Source organism: Mesoplodon densirostris, chromosome 15, assembly GCF_025265405.1.
Source record: "Mesoplodon densirostris isolate mMesDen1 chromosome 15, mMesDen1 primary haplotype, whole genome shotgun sequence".
NCBI lineage: Eukaryota > Metazoa > Chordata > Mammalia > Artiodactyla > Ziphiidae > Mesoplodon > Mesoplodon densirostris.
Genome location: NC_082675.1, coordinates 394,150 through 413,276, shown reverse-complemented (window position 1 = coordinate 413,276; position 19,127 = coordinate 394,150). Strand labels below are relative to the sequence as shown.

At 45.9% G+C, this 19,127-nt stretch overlaps 1 protein-coding gene across 1 annotated transcript; it reads left to right on the top strand.

Moving 5' to 3' along the window:
- The first annotated feature begins 1,154 nt into the window (after positions 1-1,154).
- Positions 1,155-15,299, top strand: ZNF26 (zinc finger protein 26). The gene is made up of 4 exons (XM_060118777.1): positions 1,155-1,589; positions 9,829-9,955; positions 10,225-10,320; positions 12,797-15,299. Exons 1-4 carry the CDS (start codon positions 1,557-1,559, stop codon positions 14,146-14,148), a joined length of 1,608 nt encoding a protein of 535 aa, XP_059974760.1. The 5' UTR covers positions 1,155-1,556; the 3' UTR covers positions 14,149-15,299.
- Positions 15,300-19,127: the final 3,828 nt, after the last annotated feature.

Genomic DNA, 19,127 nt, shown 5'->3' with positions numbered 1-19,127 from the left:
GATGTGGTACATATATACAATGGAATATTACTCAGCCATAAGAAGGAATGAAATTGGGTCATTTGTAGAGACGTGGATGGATCTAGAGGCTGTCATATAGAGTGAAGTAAGTCAGAAAGCGATAAACAAATAATGTATATTAACGCATATATGTGGAACCTAGAAAAATGGTAGAGACGAACCGGTTTCAGGGCAGAAATAGAGACACAGATGTAGCGAACAAACGTATGGACACCAAGAGGGGAAAGTGGTGGCGGTGGTGGTGGTATGATGAACTGGGGGATTGTGATTGACGTGTATACACTAATATGTATAAAATTGACGACTAATAAGAACCTGCTGTATAAAAAAATTAAGAAAATAAAATTCAAAAATAAAATAAAAATATCTCTTCCTTATGGTAAAAGTTACCAAAACAAATAAATAAATAAATCTCTCCCTTATGGTAAAAGTAAAAACAACAAAAAATAGCCCTGAATTCCTTAACTTGAGATGTGTGGTTTTCTTTAATCAACAGTAATCTTTTGATCCGACTACCTGCTCTTTGTTGCAAAAACTCCTATAATATCCTGGCTTCCCCATTTGCCTCTTTGGAGCAGCCCCTCAGAGCTAAGATGCTGTGTCCCAAGCTTAAGTCCTCAGTTTTGGCCATAAAATAAAACATAAGTCTCAACGTTTACGTTGTGCGTTTTCTTTCAGTCGGCTATTGTTTGCTCTGTCTGGGACGGAGAGTTGGCATGTTCATGTCTCCCATTAGTGATGTACTTCTATTTCTCTTTTCATCTACCGTTATGAAGTTGGTAACTATTATTTGGGGCACTGATATTCACAACTGTTTTATAACCCTGTGCACTGCAGCTTGCAGCCTCGCACGGTGTTCTTCTCCGCTGTGCCCTCCGGTCGGAACTCTACCCGGTGTGGCGTCCAGACCCGAGCGCCAGCCCCTGCACGTAGATGGACTCTGCCCAGGCAGGCGCTGACAGGGGGGAACACTGGGCGCTTGCAAAGCCTGCCAGCCCTCCTTTCCCGTCAGCCTCCGCCGCTCTCCCCAGGCCCTCCGCCTCCTCCGCAGAGGGTTCTGGGAGATGTCGTTTTCTGCCGGCCGCTCATGGTCGCGTGACGTACTTCCGCGTGCGCCGCACCCCCGCTTCAGCGGGGGACGCGCCTAGCGGGCTGCAGCCGGCTGGGCGACTGTGCACAGAGGCGGGCCGGGGACGTTCTGTTTCCTTGGCCGCGGGGCTGGCGGAGACGCGAAGGTACCCTGGCCCGAAACGTCCTGTGCGCACCAGGCTCTTGGCCGCCTGAACCCCCACGGTTGATACGGGCGTGGAGGCGGCCAGCCCGGCCTCGGTCCCTCCCGCCTCACGGCTGCGGAACGGTACAAACTCATTGCCCCGGTTCCCTCCGCCCGGGCCCGGAGGCCGCGTCCCTGCGAGGGACTCAGCCCCTAAGGGCAGGTGCCTGGTGCCCGCGGACCCTCCCTCTGTGGGGCGCGAAGCTCCTGCTGGGTGGGCGGGGTGGGAGCAGCCGGGAGACCCTGCACGAACCAGCGCGGGATGGCCAGCAGGTCCCGGACAGCTTCGTGTTGGGTGAGTCGGGACTTTCTCCCTTGCGCAAGCTGACTGGGCCGTGAGCGTGGCCTTGTTCATCCCGTGACGGCCACGCCAGGTCCTGAGCTCGCGTGTTCGCCGCCGTCCGCCTGGGTCTCCAGGAACGTTCCTAGTCTTCGGGCATTTTGTGTCCGGTGCCCTGTCCTTCGGCAGGTACCCTGTTTTATGGTCTACAGCGGACCCTGAATTCTGAGGGCAGCGAGGGTCCTCGTGAAGGAAGTGATCCTTTGTCGTTTCAGGTTTCTCACACACAAGTATGGAGTTGTCTTCGTGTCCAGCCCTTTCGGGCCCCATCAGGGAAATTAACCTCCTTTTTGTTCATTCACTTGTTGAGATGCTCATACACCGAGTGTCTTTGTGTGCTGGACGCTGAGACTGGCGCTGGCAGTACGTTTCTTGCTTTCGAGGAGCTGCGGTCTCTTGCGGAGGGTGGTCGCTGGGCAGGGTGGCGGGCAGGTTCGAGGGCTCAGAGCCGGAAGGAGCCGCGTGGCGAGGGGAGAGGGCCAGTGGACCGGCCGGGCCGGGCGGGTGGTTGGGCGGTGAGCCAGAGCGGGCTTCCAGGCGAAGGTGAACTTCCTCGGAGCCGTTGGCGCGCTGCTCGTATTTCCGGCCTTGAGAACACTGTTGGAAGAGGTATCCAGGGGCCGAGCGGGCTTGTAGGTGTTCGAAGCGCAGTGCCTGTCGTCGGGTCTGTAGCTTGGGTAGGGGTTTTCAACTAACATGTGCAGATTAAAGGCGCCTGTGTTCGGGGGAGCGCAGGGTACGACGAGTAGAGCCCCAGGAGGGACCAGTAGAGGACTCGGGGCAAGCAGGACGGCGGTGCCGAAGGACTGGGGTGCAAGGGAGGTGAAAGAAAATTTGGAGAGTGGTTTCTTCCCCTGCAAATTTGAGAAAAGAGAGCTTCCTAGAAGCCATGATACGAAATGCCTCAAGTATTTCATGAGGCCGAAATGTGCCGCCTGGACTTCAGAATGTGTGGGTCTTAAGCAGCTTTTCCAGAGCAGAGAGAATGGCGGGGGTGGTGCAGGTGGTCAGTTCCTGAGAGGCGAAGGGATTGCATGCGGCTGTGGGCAGCAGGATGTAGAGAAGCGACTAGTAATAGTATAGACACTTTTTTAGGTGATCAAGTGTGACAGGAAGAGTTTGGGTGTCAGGGGAGAAGGGATTTCACCGAGGCGGCCGGAGGGGTACAGTTAACCTCAAAATCAATGAACTTTTTGCTTTTAAACAATAACTATACAGAGAGTACAACGAGAGAAAACGTATTTGCAATAGCAATTGGAAAAGATAAAATAAGTGACCATAAGGGTACAGGACCTGAATAAAGAAGACTTCACAACTGTTGAATAATATTAATAGACACCACTCTTGGCCTAGCCACCTTGTGGGTGTGACGTCATTAACACCTCACGGCCCTGTGAGGCAAGTATGTCCCCATTTTACAGCTGAGGAAACTGGGGAGCCTGCCAGGTCCCAAACTAGTGAGGGAAACAAGGACACGAGGGTGGCAGAGCTGAGATTCAGACCCACGCAGAGTGTCTTCAGAGCCTGCACTCTGATCGCCTCTTAGGACCTAAAAGACTTGAACAAATGTAGACAGTATTTCCTTGTTTTTGAGTGCACGTGTTTAGCAAGCCTTTATTGACTACTATGCCAGGTAATTTTCTAGGGCATGCAGGGGTGAACAAGACTGACAGGGCCCATGACCCCGTGGAGGGTATGGGAGATGGTAAGACATACCAGGGGAACATCATGAACAAAGCTGTGAATGCTCATGCACTGAGAGGCTGGGTGGCTACTTCAGACTGGCAACCTTGTCTTGAGGCAGCATTTAAGCAGAATCTGAATGACAGCTGGATGATCATGGGAGGATGGGGGCACAGAACAGGAAGCAACTAAGTCAGTAGCCTTAAGGTGAGAACCAGCAGGTGCCCTGTCTAGTGGAAAGAAGGCGTGTGGCAGGAATGGGGAGGGAGCGTGTGAGAGCAAGGCCAGGTTGTGTAGGGCCCTTTCAGTAGGCAAAGGCTCATCTGGAAAGCCCTAGAGTTTATTACATTTTATGTTTTATTTTGAAATAATTTCAAAACTAGAGAAGTTGCAAGAATAGTATAAAATAATCTCCTGTATTGTATTTAAAGAAAACACCCTTCACCCAGATTCCCCAGATTAGCTCTGTCATTCTCTCTTTACTTGTGTGTGTGTGTACATGAATTGGTATAAAGGGAACAGCCACAGAGACTGAAGTTCAATGTTACTTTCTACCAGAGCCTCTTTCCCCTTTCCTCTGTTGTGCAGATGGGGAGTGACTGATCACCTCATCTAAACAGACATTGAGCTGGTTTGGGGCTGGGGTGCTGCTTTAGTTGGACTCGGTTCACCTGTATTTTCAGCGGGGTTTGTGGATTGCAGGCTCCTCCCTCTCAGTGCTTTGTGTCCTAAGTGCCTTGAGACTATGGGAGAGTCAGTCTGCCATTCCCGCCCAATTCCTGCACTGACCGCACTCAGCAAATGCCCCAGGGGGACAGCCTGCTGTCCAGGGGGACATCGAAGGCTCCACTGGTTTCTCTTTCTCCTGGTGTCGTCCTCTGTCTCAGCTGACCCCGTCCCCCCTGTTCTCAGGCTGGACAAATGCCCTTGGCGAAGTAAACAGCCAGCCGGCTCTTAGCTCACCTGGGAAGAGCTCTCCCGTCTCTGAAATTTGGTTCATTTAGTCCTCTTTGCTTGCGTGGGTCTCTGATGTTCACGAGGATTGTAATTTACCATTAATTTTTTAGTTGTAGCAGCGGTAGTCCAAACGTATGATTTTATTTATTGTGAATAAGTGTTAGAAAAGAAATATCTTCTTAGCATTTTGATTGAGAATTCATTGAATTTCTAAATTAATTTGTTGAAAATTAATATCTTTATACCACATTGAGTCTACATATCATAAATGTTACTCGATTACTCAAGCCTCTGTGTTTTTTTTTCTTTTTAAAAAAAATATAAAAATGTTTGAAATTTAGTTGATATACAATATTATGGTAGCTTCAGGTGTACTACATAGTGATTTGACATTTACATACATTATGAAATGATCACTGCCCCAAGGCTGGTAATCGTCCCAGTACAAAGTTATTACAGCATTATTGACCATATTCCTTATGCTGCATCCCTATGGCTAATTTATTTTATAAATGAAGGTTTGTACCTCTTAATCCCCTTTACCTATTTCACTCACCCTTCCACCTCTGGCAACCACCTTTTTGGTCTCTGTGTCTATGAGTCTGTTTTTGTTTTGTTTTGTTTATTTGTTCATTTAATTTTTTAGATTCCACATATAAGTGAGGTCATATGGTATTTGTATTTCTGTCTGATTTATTTCACTTAGCATAATACCCTCTAGTTCCATCCATGTTGTCACAGATGGCAAGATTTGGGTTTTTTTTAAAATGGCTGAGTAATGTTCGTGTGTATGTGTGTGTGTGTGTTTGTGTGTGTGTAGCACATCTTCTGTATCCATTCATCTATCACTGGACATTTACGTTGCTTCTATATCTGGGCTATTGTGTTTTCTTTGCCTCTGCATTTATGTATTTTATCACATGTGTATTTTTCGTTAGGTTTTTCTCTATTTTTAAGCTTTATTCCTGAGTACTTTCTAGCTTTGTTGTGGTTCTTATTACATTTTCAAGTTGGTTACTGTTGATGTATCAAAGGGCTGTTACATGTTGATTTTTTTTTTTACTGCCACCCTGCTGATGTTTCTTATCGGTTCTCATGTTATGCCAGCTGTTTCTGTTAGGTTTTTTAGTCAGAAAATCAGATGTTTGTAAATAATGACAGTAATTTCTCCTCCTTGCTTAGTGTTTACCACTGGCATTTTGCTCTGTTCCTGCTGTGTTGGGTCCTCTGGGACAGTGCTGACTAGCAGAGTTGATGTGAGCGTCCGTGTCTTGTTCCTGATTTTAGTTTCACACAAAGTATGATTTTTTTTATAGGCTTAGGGAAATTACTTTTACCTGTAACAAACTGAATTCCGATTTTTAAAAGCGGTTAAATTTCCTCTTAGTACTTTGTTTCATCTATTGAGATGATTGTCTGTTCTCCATTAATGTACTAATGTTACTTATTTCTTTGATACAGTTGTGTTTTGTTTTTTTAAAGTTTGGACTGTCCTTTAAGTTTCTGGATAAACTTCATTCATAGTTTGCTATGTATGTATGTACAGGATTTGTTTTACTCTATTAGTGTCTTTATCTAGGTATTTTTAATAAATGAGATTGGACTACAGTTTGTGCTGTCCTTGCCTGCTCTGTAGGGTTATACAGGTTTTGTGTGATGGGTTTCCCATCATTTCCTGGCTCTACATCAGATTAGATATGGGAGAAAATTTCTGTTCCTTGGATGCTGATAGAACTTACTTTTCAAGATAGTGTGGGACTATTGTCTTTATGGAGAGCGTATACCTTTGATTACTGTTTCAGTTTATTTTATGACCATGGGCTAGTCAGTCTGGTCTTCCTAATTCTTTCTGGGCAAAATTTGGTTACTTTTATTTTCCTAGGAAAATTTCCATTTCTTCTAAGTTTTCAAATTTATTGGAAGAAATTTGTAAATACAGTCAGTTCTGCTATCATGTTTGCTTTAAGGATGTAAATTTGTTTCAACATGATTGATATCTTAGGGAACAAAGTGAGCTTTCTGACTGATTTCAGGCAAGCCTCTTTTCACCACTTTATACTAATCTATGGCCCTTCTGACACCCAAACGTCAGGTGTTTTTCAAGGTACAGTGCCATATTTATGGTAGTATTTATGTATTTCTCAAATCAAACATGTATAAAACTGCTACTGTTTTTATTAAGGTTCCTGATTTTCTTTTTTCATGTGTGCTACAAAAGTGTCACACCCCAACCCTGCTCTTCCCATAAGCAGAGACTTTGCATAATGGTGATTTTTTTTTGCAACATCACATTATAGCAGAACTGCTTGTGTATAGTGATCATTTATGAATTTTAAAATCCCTTTTCTATCTTAGAGTTATGCACCCTGTCTTGGTCATTCCCTCTTTTCTTTCTTTTCTTTTCTTTTTTTAAAATTTCTTTATTTTCTTTATTTTTTTGGCTGCTTCGGGTCTTAGCTGTGGCATCTTTCATTGTGGGGCGGGCTCTTCCCTGTGGCACGTGGGCTTCTCTCTTTTTTAAAAAAATTTTATTTATTCATTCATTTTTGGCTGCGTTGGGTCTTCATTGCTGCACATGGGCTTTTCTCTAGTTGCGGGGAGCGGGGACTACTCTTCGTTGCAGTGCGTGGGCTTCTCATTGCGGTGGCTTCTCTTGTTGCAGAGCACAGGCCCTAGGCACACGGGCTTCAGTAGTTGTGGCTCACGGGCTCTAGAGTGCAGGCGTAGCAGGTGTGGCACACGGGCTTACTTGCTCCATGGCATGTGGGATCTTCCCTGACCAGGGCTCAAACCCATGTCCCCTGCATTGGCAGGCGGATTCTTAACCACTGTGCCAGCAGGGAAGCCCCCGGGCTTCTCTCTAGTTGTGGTGCGAGGGCTCCAGGGTACGCAGGCTCTGTAGTTGCGGAGCTCGGGCTTAATTGCCCCACAGCATGTGGGATCTTAGTTCCCCGATCAGGGATTGAACCCGCTTCCCCTGTATTGGAAGGCGGATTCTTTACCACTGGACCACCAGGGAAGTCTCCTTATTTCTTGATTATGCTTGCCCAATTAAATTTTTTTGTAGTATTTCCTGTGTATTTTGTTTTTATTCTTATCGAACTTAAAAATAGCAAAAGGCTTAAAATAAAATACACTCTCTGCTCTACCCCTTTCTTCTTCCATCCTGTCCCTTTGGTCTGTGTTTGCTCTTGTGGCATCTACCTCAGGCCTTGCTTCCTTTTTCTCCTCCCCGCTGCATGAGTGCCTTGGACTTGATGTAATGGCTTCATTTTTCTCCATCACGACCTCAGACGTGCCCTGTCAGCTGTCCCTCCCCGGCCCTGGCAGTCATCTTGGCAAGAGCCAAGTATTTGGATGTCAGTTAACTTCCAGGCATTGGAAAGTCCAGGCTGCACTCCAACCCCTCTTCTTCCCCGACTCAGGCTGCGGGAGATGGGAGGCTCTTCTCTTTATTCCCACTTCACTTTTTGTCCCTGTGGGAGCTCCTCGTGGGTTGGGATGGGAAGCTCCTGTCATCTGGCGGTCAGTCCCCAGCATGACAGGGATCGCTTGGAGCCTGTGACAGGGCTCTACCCTGTATTTCCACTGGCCTCTGAGGCTCCCCCAGCGTTGCACTCACTGTGTCTTCCCTGGGGTCCCCCTCGCTGCAGGCAGCGCTCTTGGGGAGGAGCCTGTTAGGGCGTCAGTCGGGGCTCCTCTAGCTGCTGCTTCCTTGCCTTCAGCCCCCATCCCTCCCTTTCTCGTCCTGCAGGCTTCCCAACCTGTAGAGGGCAGTGTCTTCCGCTTGCTCGGCCAGGATCCTTGCCTTCTCCTCGACGTCGTCCTCTCTCTCTCTGCGCTGTCGTCTCCACCGGGGCGTCTCTGCCTCTGGCTTCACTGGATGCCTGGGACCCAACCACGACTCCTTACCCTAGTCCTCTTACTCCAGTCCCAGGGACCTTCATCTTACACTGGAACTAGGACCCCTCCCCTCTCCGTGGCAGTCAGAATGGTCTCAGATGGGGGTCAGAGCGCGCCACCCTGTCCAAGGCCTTCCGGGGGCTTCTCCTCCTGTGGAATGAAATCCAAGTCCTTACCACGTCCTTCGAGCCCTGCAGGCCTGTGCCTTTGTTCTCATGCTGCGTGGAAGGCTCTTCCCGAAGAAATCTCGGAGCTCGTTCTCACACTGCTTGTGTTTCTGCCCAAATGTCGCCTCAGCAGGGTGCTCCTGATCACCCATCTGAGATAGCGCCTGTGTCTTCCTCCCTGCCTCTCTCCCCTGAAGCTGCTGGAGGCCTGTCAGAGCACTGTCACCGCCTGCGTGCTAGGTGGCTGTGTGTTTACTGGCATCTCCCCTGCAGGAATGGAAACCCACTGAGGACAGGGACTGTGTCCGCAGTTGGTGCCTAATAAGTGCTTATTGAATGATCCCCTGAGGGTCTGTGGCTTGCTGCTATCTTTTGGTCCTGTGAGAGGAATTTATCGTGAGCACACTGGGTAGTTCTCAGAGGCATCAAGCACCAGGCATGCAGGCCGCATGGCTGACACTGCTGCAGGGCCGCCTGGTAGGACCCGCGCACCTCGGGGAGCAGACGCCCCCGTGCTGGCTTGTGGCCTGCGGCTCCGCAACCTGGGCTTTAGGTTCACAGTCGGTGCTGGGTGTCCCCTGGTCGGCTCTGTCGTGGACCCCTTCTTTTCTTGGAAGAAGCCTGGCAAGTCACCTATTTGTCACATTTTCTTTTCCTTCTTTTTTTTTTTTTTAATTTAATTTATTTTTGGCTGCGTTGGGTCTTTGTTGCAGTGCACAGGCTTTTCATTGCAGTGGCTTCGCTTGTTGCGGAGCATGGGCTCTAGGACCGCGGCTTCAGTAGTTGTGGCATGTGGGTTCAGTAGTTGCAGCACGCGGGCCATAGAGTGCGCGGGCTTCAGTGGTTGCGGCATGTGGGCTCAGTAGTTGTGGCTCGCAGGCTCTAGAGCGCAGGCTCGGTAGTTGTGGCGCACGGGCTTAGCTGCTGCACGGCATGTGGGATCTTCCCGGACCAGGGCTCGAACCCGTGTCCCCTGCATTGGCAGGCGGATTCTTAACCACTGCACCACCAGGGAAGTCCCTGGCATGTTTTCTTCATGTGCTTGCTCCCACTGAGACTCAGGTGGGCTGAGCAGCCGGCCAGACGGCAGGCACTTCCGGAGGGTCAGACCTTGTGTGTCTGGTGCCCGTAGTTAGAGTTGTGCTCGCCACACCATGCAAGGTCTCCCTGAATAGGTTCTTATCAGACTGGAAACACCTTATTTTGTCTGCATGCATAGCTCTTCATTTCCCTCTACAGGACTAAAAGCTTCTGGAGGCCAGAGTGAGCTTCACTCATCCTGAAGTCTTCAGGACCCAAAAGAGTATCTAGCACACAGAGGCTCATTTATTATTATTATTTTTAAATTCTCTCTCAAAGCAAGTGGTGGCCTGGGTGCAGGATGCAGTCTGTGGAGGGACATTCTCCTTTCCTGGGTCCTCTACATCTTTTCCATGTCTCCCAGTATAGTTGCAGCCTGTGGAATGGTGTGTGTATTGTTACAGGGATTGTCGTCATTCAAGGATATATCTATGGAGTTCACCTGGGAAGAATGGCAGTTACTGGATTCTGCGCAGAAGCACCTGTACCGGGATGTGACTCTGGAAAACTATAGTAACCTGGTGTCTTTGGGTAAGTACAGCTTCTCTTTTCGGCTCCGGTCGTGAGTCATAAGTTGCCACCGCTTTTTCTTTTGTTGTTCTGTCCTGGGGCCTCTGAAGTAATTAATGATTATGGTCTTGAGCTCTAGAGGTCATACGTTCTCAGTCCCTATTCTGTCTTCACCCCCTCATTGTAATCTTTCTGCAAGTGCAAACAAGCTGCTTCCTCTCCTAGCTCCTAACTTCCTTTTCTAGTTCCCAGTAGTTTGGCCCACATCCTTTGTGATTTTCCCTTAACAGGGTATCATGGTACCAAACCTGATTTAGTCTTCAAGTTGGAGCAAGGAGAAGAGCCATGGATAATAAACGCGGAAGTTTCCCGTCAGAGCTGTCCAGGTGGGTGAGCAGAAACCGTGGAGAGGGGAGGTCTGGAGTGAACCGGGGCTGGCACTCAGGGAGTGTTGCGTGCGCAAACTGTTCTTTGAAGTCCTTAAACCACTGGGTGGACTCGGGATGAGCCCACAAGTCCTCAGGTAAGGACGAGGCCCTCGGTTTCCTCCCGTGGCTCCGAGAGGTTGCTTTCTGGGTTAGTTTTCTTCCTTCTGGCACCTTTTTTCTCTGCCTTCCTTCCCGTAGTCATGGGCCTTGTTTTCTCTCTTGCCTCTGCAGTTAACTCCCTTGACTTTACCCATAGTTTTTCATTTCATTCTCTCCCCTTGACTGTCTTAGGAGATTTCATTGCTTCCTTCTCTCTTCTCACACCAGTCACTTGGAAATTGCAACTATTACTTTCTTGGGCACTTTTCTTTTTCTTTTTTTTTTGGACACACCGCGCAGCACATGGGATCTTAGTTCCCCGACCAGGGATGGAACCCATGCTCCCTGCAGTGTACGTGCAGATTCTTAACCACTGAACTGCCAGGGAAGTCCCTTGGGCTCTTTTCTTAAAAGAATTCTGAAATCTAGCCTAGTCTCACCTGTATCTTAGGTGGTTTTTATCACCCTACTTTTATTTCCCTGACCCCGCTTACTCTTCCCTTTTGAGTTGTCCAAGTTTGGGCTTCTCTTCTATATTGTAACTGTGGAAAGGCTCTTCTGTCCTGAAAATCAAAGCTTTTTCCTCCCAGTGTTGTAACAGCAGAATTGCCATCCTCCTTCTCCTTTCCTCATGCGCTCTGGTCCCAGCTTTATATGCTTGCAGGAGAGTGCCCCTGGGCTTTCCCACTCTGCATTCTGAGTGGCAGAAATGGGAAGGCACTTCTGAAATTGCTCTTCTTCCTCCGGTTTCCCACCACTTTGGGGAGAAAAGTGTTTAGCAAGCAGTCCTGAGAAAGCAGGACAGCTACTGAGGCCCCCAACGCAGCAGTCATGTACGGGGGTGACTGAGGCTGTGTGTCTGACGGGTGCTGACACACAGTCAGACAGTGTGTACGGGGCCTTGCCTAATCTGGTTCCTGCCTTCACTCTGTTCACTCAAGGGGTCTCAGCTGTCCTGGCCTTTGTTCTGTTTCTTAACCATGCCACGCAGATTCCCTCCTCAGGAGCTTTGTACCTGTTCCTTCTGTTTGGAATGCTTTTGTCTGGACGGCTGCTGTCCAGACTGCACCCCGCTGCTGTTCCTTTCCTTTAACCCTTGTCTTGCTATCACTGTCATCTTCACACGGTTTGGGCCTCACAGATGGACCTTCCCATTCTCTCTTCATCTCCTCTCCAACCTTAAATGTCGTCTGCTCCAGGGCTGTTTTGGCATCTCTTTTAATTTACACGTGTTCCCTAGAAGACGTTATCCCTCACGTCATTTAATACCTTGTATGTGCTGTTGATGCCTACTTTTTACTGAGCACTGAACTGAGGTCTAACTGCCTACCTGCTTCTCCTTTTGGATACTTAACTATGATCTCAAATGTAATAGGATCCAAAACAGAGTCCTTTGTTTTTCCTCCGAACATGTCTCTCTCTCAGTGTTTTCAGTCTCAAAGAGCAGCACTACCTGCTTCTCAAGTCTCAAGTCTAGGAGTTACTAAGTCCTCCCCTCCTCTGGGTTCTCACATCCAGTCCATTAGTATCTTTCTTAGTTCTCTTTCCAAGTATGTCCATGTTGCTCAGCTCCAGAAGGACAGCCAGCCCCACCCTGTCATCCTGGACTGCTGCAGTGGCTCTTCATTTGTCTCTGCCCTTTTCCTATTCGTTTTTACGTAACGGCCACTGATCTTTTAAAAGCACAAGACAACTCGAGATCCCCTCTAATTAAAGTCCTTTGGGTGAAAACTCTTTCCTGAGGCCTTGCCTAATCTGGTTCCTGCCTTCACTCTATTCACTCAGGGGGTCTCAGCTGTCCTGGCCTTTATTCTGTTCCTTAACCATGCCACGCAGGTTCCTTCCCCAGGAGCTTTGCACTTGCTCTTCCTTCTGTTTGGAATGCTTTTGCCTTACTTTCCTTATGGCTCACTCAGTCTCTCTTTTAATGTCTCATTGTACCTACCTACATGTCATACCTAGCTATTCTGTATCCTGTGAATTAACTTTATGAGTAAACTCCTGCAATAATAAAATTGGCATAAATAGTTGGCATTGGCTTCTAAGTGCAGGCGAAATTTTTTAAACTTCTATTTTTAAAAAACATTTTTGATCACTGCTAATTGGCTACCCATTTCTGTACAGGGACTTATTTTGGTTTGATTCACTTCCCCTTGCCCCCATGCTTGGTTATGTGATGTGTGTGCACTTGGCCAGTATTTCTTTTGAACCATTGTGTCAGAGGCCTGGACCAAAAGAAAAACACTCATTACATGGCAGTTCTAAAGCCCTTTAGTTCTATATTAGGTTTGTGTTATGATTTTAAATATATGGTGTTGGTTTTTTTTTTTTCTAGAAGGTTGGGAAGAATGGTACCAGAAAAACCAAGATGAACTTGAAAGTGTTGAGAGAAGCTATGCTTGTAATGCATTTGGAAAGCTTCATCTGAGCAAAAGCCACATTTCTTCAAGACAAAGCCTCCTTAAATATAATACACATGGAAAAAGCTTGACACAAAACTTAGCTTCAGCCAGAAGCTATCTAAGACAGAATCCTGATCAGTTTCATGGGTGTGATGAATCATATTTTCTTAAGCATCAAAGAACTCATAGTATAGAAAAAAACTGTGTATGTAACGAATGTGGGAAAGCTTTTCGTTGTAAATCACAGCTCATTGTACATCTCAGAATTCATACAGGAGAGAGACCATACGAATGCACTAAATGTGAGAGAGCCTTCAGTGCCAAGTCAAACCTCAATGCTCATCAAAGAGTCCACACAGGAGAGAAGCCCTACTCCTGTATCGAGTGTGGGAAAGTCTTCTCATTCAGGTCACAGCTCATTGTCCATCAGGAAATTCACTCAGGAGGGAAACCTTATGGTTGCAGTGAATGTGGGAAAGCCTACAGCTGGAAATCACAGCTTATTTTGCACCAGAGAAGCCATACAGGAGTGAAACCCTATGAATGCAGTGAATGTGGGAAAGCCTTTAGTCTGAAGTCCCCATTCATTGTGCACCAGAGAACTCACACAGGAGTGAAACCCCATAAATGCAGTGACTGTGGGAAAGCCTTCAGGAGTAAGTCGTATCTCCTCGTTCACATTAGGATGCACACGGGAGAGAAGCCCTATCAGTGCAGGGACTGTGGGAAGGCCTTCAGCATGAAGACACAACTCGTTGTGCACCAGGGAATTCACACAGGAAATAATCCTTATCAGTGCAGTGAATGTGGGAAGGCCTTCGGTAGGAAGGAACAGCTCACTGCGCATCTGAGAGCTCACGCGGGAGAGAAGCCCTATGGGTGCAGTGAGTGTGGGAAAGCCTTCAGCAGCAAGTCATACCTCGTTATACACCGGAGAGCACACACAGGAGAGAGACCCTATGAGTGTAGCTTCTGTGAGAGAGCCTTTTGTGGGAAATCACAGCTAATTATACATCAGAGAACTCATTCAACAGAGAAGCCCTATGAATGCAGCGAATGTGAGAAAGCCTATCCTAGGAAGGCATCACTTCAGATACACCAGAAGACTCATTCAGGAGAAAAACCCCACAAATGCAGTGAATGCGGGAAAGCCTTCACTCAGAAGTCATCTCTCAGTGAACATCAGAGAGTTCATACAGGAGAGAAGCCATGGAAATGCTCTGAATGTGGGAAATCCTTCTGCTGGAATTCAGGGCTTCGTATACATCGAAAAACACACAAGTGAGAAATCAGAATGGAGTAGATGTTAGAAGCATTCTCACAGAAGCTGATCCACAGGAGACTTCGGAGGATAATAGAGGCAGGAAGTCCTAAAAATACTCTCATCAAATTAGTCATACAAGAGAGAGGCCAATCATATTTGGAATGAATGTGCAAAAGCTTTCAGAAGTAAGTCATACAAACCTTTATATACAAGAGAATAGTTGCAGGAGTACGGAGCAGTAACTGTATCAGAAGTGGTAGCCTGATTATGAAGATTTAACATGGGGAATTCATATTGAGAAACCCTTGTAACTTTAATAAATCAGGAAAGCACTTCCCATGGAAGCTGTGTTACATGGGGAGTCGTGTTCCAGATGTGGTGCTGAAGAAAGTCTTGGTAGAGAGTAAAGTTGTTTTTTATTTTAATATGTAACTAGAGTAATAGCAGGAAAATGGCAAGGAACATACTCTGAAGGTTAAGGGGTATGGAGTGTGATTTTCCTGAGTAACACTGAATAGTGTTTTAAAAATTTTTGGTATTTTATTTTTAACTGTAACTTGTTATATTTGACAGTTTGTGGAATAACACCCTCTAATATTCTCCACATTAAAGGCTAAGGATCAGTGTTGTCTCTTTATTTCTTAGCAATATAACTAAAATAATGTAGTTTTTAATAAATGAAAGGATTCATTTCTCATTCCAAATGAATTTACTTATCCAGCAAGTGGGCCTGGCACTTGTTAACAGGGGTGCTTCCTAAGAGCACTCACCATAATGAACATTGATTATATTTACCAGTTCAGTGTCTGTTCTGCATTGATCGGTAAGAGCGGCTTAGATCTCTCTGGAGAAATACCCCTCCTGTGTGTGTGCACCCTTACGGTGGGTCTTTCAGGGTGTCCTTTCCACCAGTCACAGGTGAGCACTCTGCCGTTGTTGGGAAATGGGAGCCTCTTTTCCAGGAGTTTTCATCTCAATTTCAGTCTCCCATGAACCAGCAGGGAAATATTGGAACTCATTCTTGTCCCAGAATTCTACTGAGACCATCAGTTAGTTCTTGCTGTTTTGATTTCTCAGAATAACTTTGGATACTGCCCCTTTTGAACCTGGTTTTCTGGTCTTCTGTGTGCTTCCTCATCTTTTCAATAAATATTGTTTTCTGCTAAAGTTAAGCAGAATGAGTTCCTGTTTCTTGTCACTGAAGGGCTTTAACTGGTAAGTTGTTGTTCTGGAGTAGCTGTAGGTAGTAAACTGTTGAAGAACAGCTGGGTGTGTGGTTTAGGTTTTTTCCTGAGACAAGAAGAAAATCTTTCAGATTCCTGTTTATATTCCAGGTGCATACGTTTTAGTACATAGTATGAAATAGTGTTATTGCTTGTGTACACCAAGAACCTTGTGGCCCCTGTTGGTAAGATTCTGGGAACACTGAGGAACTATTGTCCTAGAAGAGTTTTAAATTAATGAAATCTGGGGCAGGAGATGAGATGGCTCATTCTGGTTACATCAGCTCTTAACAACAAGGACAGACTTGAAGGCCTGGAATCTCATCTCAAGGCAGAGTACTGAACTTAGGCACGCTCTGAGATTGCTGAAGTAATTGCTTAGTCAGAGCTGTAAGGTTGAGATGGTGGAAACCAAATACACAGTCGTGTTGCTGAATTAGAGTCATCTACCTTAAGTGCGCACTAATCCCTTATGTAAACGTGCATTAGAAAAGTTGTCTCTTGATAGTTGATAATTGGAATAGCGATATCTGAGAAGTATCCGAGGACTCAGCCTAGCAAACTCTTGATATACTTTGCACTGTATTTGCAGGCCAAATACAGAGTGCAGCCCATATTTGTATGGATGGCCAGCTAAGAAGCTTTTACATTTTTAAATGGTTCAAAAGATCCAAACTTTTATGAAATGAGAAAATTACTTGAAATTCAAATTTCAGTGTCCATCCATCAAGTTTCCTTGGACCACAGCCAGACACAATCTGGCTGTGTGTTGCTGTCCGGCTGCTTTTGCACTGCAATGGCAGAGTTGAATGGTGGAGGCAGACACGGTATTACCCACAGAACCCACTAACTCCTGATGTAGAGGCCCTTCCTTTCCGTGAAAAAGTGCACCGTGCCTTGTAGGAGGCAGCTTATTCTTGCAGTACCCCATGCCTCGCTGTTAACAGCTCTGTGTCCAAATTTCCTGTTCTTGTAAGGACACCAGTCATATTGGCTTAGGTCTCACCCTATGACCTAATTTAAACTTGATTATCTCTGTAAAGACCCTGTCTCTAATTAACTTCACATTCTGAGATACTGGGGGTTAGGAATCCAGCATCTTTTTTGACAGGATGCAATTCAACCCATAACAGTCTGCCCTCCTGCCCCTCCCCACCCCACCAAATTCATATGCTTTTCACATGCAAAATACATTCACCCCTGCCCAACATCCCCCCAAATCTTAATCCACTCCAACATCAACTCTAAGTCCATAATCTCATCTAAATCAGGTATGGGTGAGACTTGGGATATGATTTATCCTGGGGCAATATTCCTCTTCATCTGTGAATCTGTGACACCGGATAAGTTATCTGCTTCCAAAATACAATAATCAGATAGGCATGGGATAGATATTCCCATTCCAAAAGGAAGAAATCATCAGGAAAAAGGGTGTTATGAGTCCCAACCAAGTCCAAAAACTAGCAGGGTAAATTCCATTAGATGTTAAGGCTTGAGAATAACCCTGTTTGGCTAAATGCTCTGTCCTCTGAGCCCACTGGGGTGGTGGCCCTGCCCCTTCAACCCTGGATGGTGGGCCAGCCCTCTGGAATTAAAAAGGAGGCTTCACCTTCTGGAACCAAGGAAGTGGCCCCACCCTCAGGGTCATTCTTCCCTTTGCTTTAAGGATAACCTATGTTCACAGCTAGATAGCTCTATCAGCCTGTTTCCTGCCTGTAGAATCTCAGAAGTTTGACAAAGTTCCTTCATTTCAACCTTTCTCTGTTCCCTTCAGTCCAACTTGGTAGCATTTCTGCTGAGATGATTAATTGGATTCACAAGCCATACACCCATAAACTCTTGAGCAAGCAGCGTCTGGCCACATGCTTGGTGTTCTCTCCTGAGCTTGCTTTCTCGTTTTTTGCGATATGAGTAAGCTGAGAGTCTTCCAGATCTTCATGATCTAGTTCCTTTATGTTTAACAATACATTCTCAGAAGAAGTTAAGTCATGCCTTCAACACTTTGCTTAGAAATCTCTTCAGCTAAATATCCAAGTTCATCACTCACAAGTTCTGCCTTCCATTAAACACTAGAACACAAGTCAGCCAAGTTCTCTGCTGCTTTTCTCTGATTTCCAATAACACGTCCCTCATTTTTGTCTGACACCTCACCTACCTTAACATTCGTATTTCTACCAACAGTGTCCTCAAGGCAATCTGGGCTTTTTCTACCAAGTACCTCAAAACTCTTCCATCCTCTACCAATTCCAAAGCCACTTCCACATTTTTAGGTATTTGCTAAAGCAGCACCCTGTTTTCCAGCCAAAATCTTCATTTGTTTGCAAGGGCTGCTGTAACAGAGTACTACAAAGAGTGGTTTAAGTAACAGAAATTTATTTTTTATATTTTTCATAGTCCTGGAGGCTACAAGTCTGAAGTCAAGGTGCCAGCAGTGTTGATTCCTCCTGAGGGCTGTGAGGGGAGAATCTGTTCCAGGATTCTCTCTTCAACTTCTAGGTCTCTGTCTTCTCCCGTTGTCTCTTCACATCATTTTTCTCCTTACGTGTGTCCAATTTTCTCCTTTTTTAAGGGATACCAGTCATATTGGTTTAGGGCCCACACTAAAGACCTCATTTGAACATAATTATCTCTATAAAGACCCTGTCTCTAAATAAGTTCAGATTCTGAGGTGGGGGATTAGGATTCCAACATCTCTTTTGGGGGGGAAACAATTCAACCCATGACATTCACCAAGGAAACAGGCAATTTGAACAACACTCTAAACTGGACCTAGCAGACATGTGGAGCGCTGTACTCCACTGCAGCAGACTCCCCAAGCACACATGGAACTTTGTGTGACACAGAGACATGCTAGGCCACAGAACAAGCCCCGAAGGGCACTGCAAGCAGCTCTAACACACTGGCCAAAACTGGGACCAAATAAATAATGATAACAGGTTACAAACCAAAGAATAAAATAACAATCCATATATCCATAGTGATATATAGATATATAACTGTATAAACAACTAGGGAAGAGGGGGAAACTCTTTTAGACAGTTGGATATCAATAAATACAAAAGGAAATGACCATTTGGTAGCCAGCACAGTAATACTTGTTTTAGGCAAGAATCATTAATGAATACTAAACCTGGGTGAGTGACAGTTTTTTGGGTTTTTTTTTTTGAGTGACAGTTTTATGAGAGGATATTTTATTAGTTTCAAAACATCTGCCCACGAGATACTTATTAATTACAGTTGGAAAAAGAGAAATCTGGAATTTACCACCTTAATTAAGCAATCAAAGCTAATACTGCCCCTACTGGTACAAACAAATATCAGGGAACTGTTGCTGTAATTCTCTGAGAAGGACACAACGTCATTTCTGTAGTATTCCTGCCCCAAATGCATAACCTGAATCTAAATTGTGAGGAAATATCTAGCAAACACAAGTTAGGGCCATTTACCGTGAGAATGGCATGCACTTTAAAAAACGTTGAGGTTGTAGAAGAAAAAGGCTGAAAGGCTGCTCCAGTTAAACAAGAGCTAAAGAGACAGGGCACTGCACACTGAACCCAAATTTTGTTTCTTGGACATTATCTGGGCAATTGGTGGGATTTGTATACGTTTTGTGTATTAGGTAATAGTACGACACTTATGTTAATCTCCTCAATTTGGTAATCTTGTGGTCACTAGATAAGAGAACGACCTTGTTGGAGACACTGAAGCACTGGGGAGTGTAGAGGACTCACATCTGCAACTCATGCTCGTGCCTTTCACGAGAAATATGTTCTTTTA